The sequence below is a fragment of the Macaca nemestrina genome, chromosome 12 (assembly GCF_043159975.1).
Source record: "Macaca nemestrina isolate mMacNem1 chromosome 12, mMacNem.hap1, whole genome shotgun sequence".
Classification (NCBI taxonomy): domain Eukaryota; kingdom Metazoa; phylum Chordata; class Mammalia; order Primates; family Cercopithecidae; genus Macaca; species Macaca nemestrina.
In genome coordinates, this window is record NC_092136.1 from 16,944,230 (window position 1) to 16,950,995 (window position 6,766).

The 6,766-nt window shown below is 33.8% G+C and overlaps 1 protein-coding gene across 1 annotated transcript; it reads left to right on the forward strand.

Annotated features, from left to right (window-relative positions):
- The first annotated feature begins 5,236 nt into the window (after positions 1-5,236).
- On the forward strand, positions 5,237-6,203 carry LOC105466422 (olfactory receptor 5F1-like). Its single transcript, XM_011715400.2, has one exon. It carries the CDS (start codon positions 5,237-5,239, stop codon positions 6,179-6,181), a length of 945 nt encoding a protein of 314 aa, XP_011713702.2. The 3' UTR covers positions 6,182-6,203.
- The last annotated feature ends 563 nt before the right edge of the window (positions 6,204-6,766 follow it).

Consider the following 6,766-nt stretch of genomic DNA (forward strand, 5'->3'; position numbering starts at 1 on the left):
CAAAATGACTATAAGATCAATTTTTCTTCATTCTTCGTTGCAATTTATCATATGCATTTTTCTTAGTAACACAGAAAAACTTATTAGAGTAAAATATTAGGATCCTGAAGTCAATCCTTATATAAATGACTTCCACAAACATGCTTCCATTCTAAGAAGTAATAAAATATGAATCCAATCATTTATAAAACTAACTTTAATAATATTTTACACATCAAAAATGAGTTAAATCTATTAATTATTTTATTGATTACTCAAAAATATTTATTGAATGCCTGCTATGTGGCAGACACTAATTAACCTAGTCAATAATTGCAAAGATTTGTGCTCTAAAATAGGTTATTGGAAAGGTCAAGAAGAGAAAGATGTAATAACTGAAATTTATAGATTCTATTATATCTTGTGAAGGTAATTAAATAGGTTTTTGTAATTAAGAACTTGAACTCCATTCAATCTTCGACTTTGAGGTTTTGTTTCGTTTTGTTTTATTTAACGTTAGCTATAGAAAGCACAACAATCATAAAATCAAGATGTGGAAATACAAGTCAACAAAACAGTGTCATCTTTATCATGCAACTCGACGACTAACAAAGATATTTACTTTCTTTGAAAAGTATCCATTCAAACATCTTTTTTACATTTCTTCTCCTTCTTCTTCTTATTTCTATTCTTATTCTTCTTCTTCTTCCTCTTTGTCCTTCTTCTCCTTCTGTTTCTCCTTCTTCTTGCTTGTAGATGAGTAAGTGACACGTGAAAATCTAGACCTTACTCTACATCTTATAAACTGCAATGTTCTCTTGATCAGTACACAATTTATACCCAGTCAAGACAGTACAATTGTCAAAACACTAATCTCTTATGCACTTTCCCTGAGAGTCAATACCTTTATTACTTTATGAGATAATTAGAAGGAAACAAATATAAATAAAGGCATAAATACATAGAAGGGTATAAATATGTAAATCCTCAGAGATATTATTATGTTAAAATAATAAAACAAGTCCACTGGATTTAGCTAAAACCAGGTTACCAATTACATTGAAGAGAAAATTCAGTGATAAAGATACGGTACAGATGCAGGGATCTCAAACTTTGTGGTATCTCTACCCAAAGATATAGTCCCTTCCTCTTGGAAAAAAAAATCCTAAAAAGCTGACCATTTTACCCTTTAAAATGTTTACATTTATATAATGCAATTTAATGCATTATAACAGAAATACCAAGAACATTAGTTATTATCAAGGCAATTTGCCCAACTAGTCTAGATCTGTCTGGACATTTTACACTTTTTATCACTGTAGTAGCCTATGTTGTTTTGCAGTTGTTGTTGTTGTTGTTGTTTATGTTCCCTGTATTGTAATTAGAGGAGACATCAGTAGTAAAATAGTATTTTCTGTGCCTCGGAATATTATACCCCCATTAAAAAATGACCCCTTAAGATATTTCCCTAAGTCTGAAAAAATCACAGAGGTCATGACTGTTCAGTTAATTATTATGGTGAAGGAGTTAAAGGCAAGCACCATACCACATAGTTTGGATTAAGGACTAGAATTTGGAGAAAGTTTATAAACCAGACATTTTCAAAAGAGGAAACATATAACCCTTATATCCTCATTGTTGCATAGCGATATGGACAAACTGCTGGATATATGGTGGGTTTGTATTCCAGAAGACAACCTTGTCTCCATTGCTGAATGTGTTTATGAAGTCAGTATTTGTGTGTGGCCTAAATGGACGATGAATATTACAAACTCAGATGCCAAAATCTGAATATGGGTTGGGGTTTAGGAGAGTGCTGTTAATTTTTGGTTTCCCAGAATCTGAATCCTTGGAACTCAGGGGAAGACTCAAACCTCTGGTGGATAATGATATGGGTAGAATAAAAGTTACTGGTTTTCTAGCCAACTCTGCAATGACTTTTGGAATAATAGGAAATTCTTCCTGCTTACAGTTATTGTAGATATTTATAAAAGTTGAATGATTCTGAGAATATAAAATAATACAGGCCTCTATTAATTCAAAGCCTTTATAGTTTAATGGAAAATTCATGTACCTGTTTTAAGATTCCCACTGGTCACACAAGCTTTGTTATCTGTTAGGAAATACAATTACATATATTACTATTCCATCAGGTTCAAAGATTATACACTTATATGTCTTAAAAATAAACTGAATGTTTAATTCATTCAAGACTTCCTTTATGAAAGATCATTTATTTTATATGAATATAAAATGATACATATATGATTATATATATCATAATCCAGATATGAGTCAAAGGAGAATAAGACAAATCATTTTTAAAGTTTTTGGGTTTGGAAGTAATGTTACCTAACTGAGATGGCAATGTTATTATTTGTGGGTAAATTCTTTAATCTATGGTAAGATGTAAACTTAGCTGTCAAAAGTTATAAGAAAATTACAATCAGATTACTACGTTTGTGTGTGTTAACAAGGAATTTGTGTATATCTGGCATTATTTGTGTGTGTATTATTTAGTATAATTTGTTTTATAATATTAAGAGTCTTGTTACCCTCTCGTCATATGTATAATTTAATTTAAACTTGAAATTTAAGTTTGAAATCTAAGTCATTAGTATTGCATTATTTGAAAGTTCTTAAGTTTAGTTCTACTTATAAGTATAATTTATTAATTATATGCATGATTTGTTTTATTTCTTTTCATTAATTTGAAGCATTCAAAATAAAAAATGGCATAAAATATAAAACGTATACCTTCCATTTAAACTATTTGAAGATTTTTAATTAACTACTTTCGTAAACGAGATCAATCCTTATGCAAAGGCTCCTCAGAAGTGATTGTTAAAATCTACTAAGTATATGTAGAAAATAAGCCTTAAATATCAAATTAACAGTTTCAAGATTTTACAATGTGCCATCTTAATAACTGAAGAGAGTTTGAATAGACTTTTGTGTAAACAGTACCACCTTTCCTCAGCTAAAATATGGGAGAAATAATTATGACCACCTCAGCAAGTGATGTGGAACATTTATTAAGAATTTAAATATAAAACCATCATATGATGCTTAAGGTATTATGAATTCCCTATACAAGTAGGCTCCCTTTCATATGGACCCCAAGTGTGGTTTATTTTGCTATCTTGAAAATTTAGATCTAGAAAATGTGAACTTTCATCCACTTGTAGAATCAGAATCACAAATAATAATTTCAAAAAAACCACACAACTTTAAAATTTTTTAAAGAAATTAGATTTTCTTATTCATTATCCTATTTGCTTAGGATATAGTATTTCTTTAAACATTGTAGAATGGATACTAGCAAGTTTCCCTTTCTTATTACTTATAATGAGAAATAGGGCTAGATTGGAAGTTAAACATATAGACAAAGGAACACACACACACAGTGACAAAGGGGTTAGGGGATGTTAAACAAAATTTATGGGAGGCCATTTTTTTTGAACTGATCTCCTAAATGCCAGGTAATCAAACTAAACTTGAAACAGTCCTGTTTTCCAAATACACAGGAGATTTCAACCGAGTCAGCCTAAAACGGACCACCACTCCAAGCTAATTTTTATATTTTTAGTGGAGATGGGGTTTCACTATGTTGGCCAGGCTGGTCTCAAACTCCTGACCTCATGATCCACCCGCCTTGGCCTCCCAAAGTGCTGGGATTACAGGCATGAGCCACCGCGCCTGGCCCCAAGCTGCTTTTTGTTCCCTATTTCTGCTTTCTCCAATCCTTTTCTGTCTGTAAAGCCAAGTTCCTCTTGCTCAGCTCAATGGATCTCTTATCCTATTTTATGGAAGTAGATGCTACCCAATTCTAGAGTTGCAAATAAACACCAATTCTATATTTAAAATCATTTGTGGTAATTTTGCCTTTTGATAGGGAAGAATAATAATTTGGTGTTAGGCTATGCATCCAATTGGAATAAGCTAAAACTACAGAGAAAGAAGCAATGTAAATGGTCAATACATAACATTTTCACTGACTTTAAATGGGACTTTAAAATTACATAGACGTCAGAAATCACTTTATGATACAAGCGCTAAATAATCTCACTCTGTCATCCAGGTTGGAGTGCAGCAGCCTGATCATGGCTCACTGCAACCTCCTCCTCAGGGCGTTAAAGCGATTCCGGTGCCTCAGCCTCCTAAGTAGCTGGGATTACAGGCATGCGCCACCAGTCGCGGCTAATTTTTTTGTATTTTTAATAGAGTCAGGGTTTCGCCATGTTTGCCAGGCTGGTCTCAAACTCTCGGCATCAACTGATCCGCCTACCGTGACCTCCCAAAAGGTTGGGATTACAGATGTGAGCCACAACCCCCAGCCTGGGTTTAACTTTCTTCTGAGACTTAAGTTCCTGCCTTTAGAGAATTGACTTCTCAATTAATCTTGGGTGACCCCAGGGTCACCCAATCTCCTTGAAGGAAAACAAAATAAAAATGCAGCTTCATGTATTTAATCAGGTTAAATCTTAAAATTTTTCCAGTGGATAGTTCAACTTTACACTGCACTCTAAAAATAAAGTTTCTTTTTTATATTTTTTCACCTACAAGTGAGAATCCCAGTTTAAAAAGGAAATAATAGACTACTTTGGTAAAACTCTGCATGGGAAAGAAGTTATAAAGATTTATTCACTTCAGTGGACAGGTACTTTTTCTGCTACATAGCATTAATTTGATAATGTACTTTGTAACTAAAATAACTATTTGGATTACTTTAAAACATTAAATATCATTCTTTAGGATATAATAGATGTCAAAATATATGTTACTTGAATAGATTACTATTATTGCAGCAGGGGGCAATGTATAAATTTTGGAATTAAGGGTATAGAATTGTTTTAAAGGCAAGAAAATAAATGTATTTTAGTTAACTCACATACCTGCAAAGAACATAGGAGTGATTTTAGCAGTAATGTGCCCGTCTTTTGGATTTGAATGGAGGTTGGTATAGAAACAATAGTACAATTTATGCACATTTACAGAAACTGAAGTATGTAGAGTTAGACCAGAAATTTGAGAGACTTACAACCCAAATTCAATAGAGACCATTGTTTATTAAATTCACATGTTCATCCATTTGTCTTCTAATCATCCTTCTGTCACTTTAATTACTATGCCATATTATCCTAGGTTTTTCCATATGTGAATATCCTTATTAACATTTCTGTTTTTTTCTATAAACTTTCAAAGGGAGAAACATTTTCATCTCATACAAAGTTTGCACAAAATATATTTCTCATAAATGACCAGAAAAAATTATACCTCACTGACTGAGTTCATCCTATTGGGATTAGCAGACACACTGGAGCTTCAGATTATCCTTTTTCTGTTTTTTCTTGTGATTTACACACTTACAGTACTGGGGAATATTGGGATGATCCTCCTAATCAAAACTGATTCCCGGCTTCACACACCCATGTATTTCTTCCTGGCTAACCTGTCCTTTGTGGACGTTTGTTACTCAACCACCATCACCCCAAAGATGCTGGCAGATTTGTTATCAGAGAAGAAAACCATCTCTTTTGCTGGCTGCTTCCTACAGATGTACTTCTTTATCGCCCTGGCGACAACCGAATGCATCCTCTTTGGGTTAATGGCCTATGACCGGTACGTGGCCATATGTCGCCCGCTGCTTTACTCCTTGATCATGTCCAGGACAGTCTGCCTAAAAATGGCAGCCGGGGCTTTTGCTGCAGGGTTGCTGAACTCCATGGTCAACACTAGCTATGTCAGCAGTTTGCCATTCTGTGGCTCCAATGTCATCCATCATTTCTTCTGCGACAGTCCCCCACTTTTTAAGCTTTCTTGCTCTGACACACACTTGAAGGAAACTATCTTTTCCACTTTTGCTGGTGTGAATATGATCGGGGCTCTGCTTGTCATCCTCACGTCCTACTCATATGTTCTCTTCTCCATTTTTTCTATGCATTCAGGCGAGGGGAGGCACAGAGCTTTCTCCACGTGTGCCTCTCACCTGACAGCCATAATTCTGTTCTACACCACCTCCATCTATACTTACCTGAGACCTAGCTCCAGCTACTCCCTGAATCGGGACAAAGTGGCTTCCGTATTCTACACAGTGGTGATCCCCATGTTGAATCCTCTGATCTACAGTCTCAGGAATAAGGAAGTAAAGAAGGCTTTAAAGAATGTATTCACCAGGAAAGGGATCTCTTCATTTCTGTGATTGTTTGACTAAAAATCTGAACTAAAGAGCATATTTTAGTTACTTTCAAATTCTAGTTCATGCCTACATTTTTTATTAGAATATTTTCTCATTAAATACATTCTGCCAATACTCAAATATTTGTATGCAGTTAGGGATAAAGCAAACTACTCAAACTGATAAAAGACCAAGGGACCTTTACTTTATAATCATTCTAAATCTTCACTGAGTTCTCATAATTAGGGGCTTATTTTAATTATATCTTGACTACATGAAGAAAGGGATTAAGTGTTTAGAAACCAAAGCCACAATGTCACATGATACTGTCCATATACAATATTTTGATTATCCATTTTTCATATTTTTCTCATTTATTATCTGTAACAGATTGTTAAATATCACATACAATAGAAACATTTTGAATTAAAATATAATTCCCCTTTTTAGGTGGTCATATTGTTACTTGGCGGGTGGCTTAAATCAAATTTTAAGACTGTAGTGTTAACAGACACTGATTTCTCCACCTTTTCTGTCTCTCCATACAAACCTACATTCATTAAAGTATTCATGTTAATTTTTACAGAAATGAACTATTAGAAAAGCTAC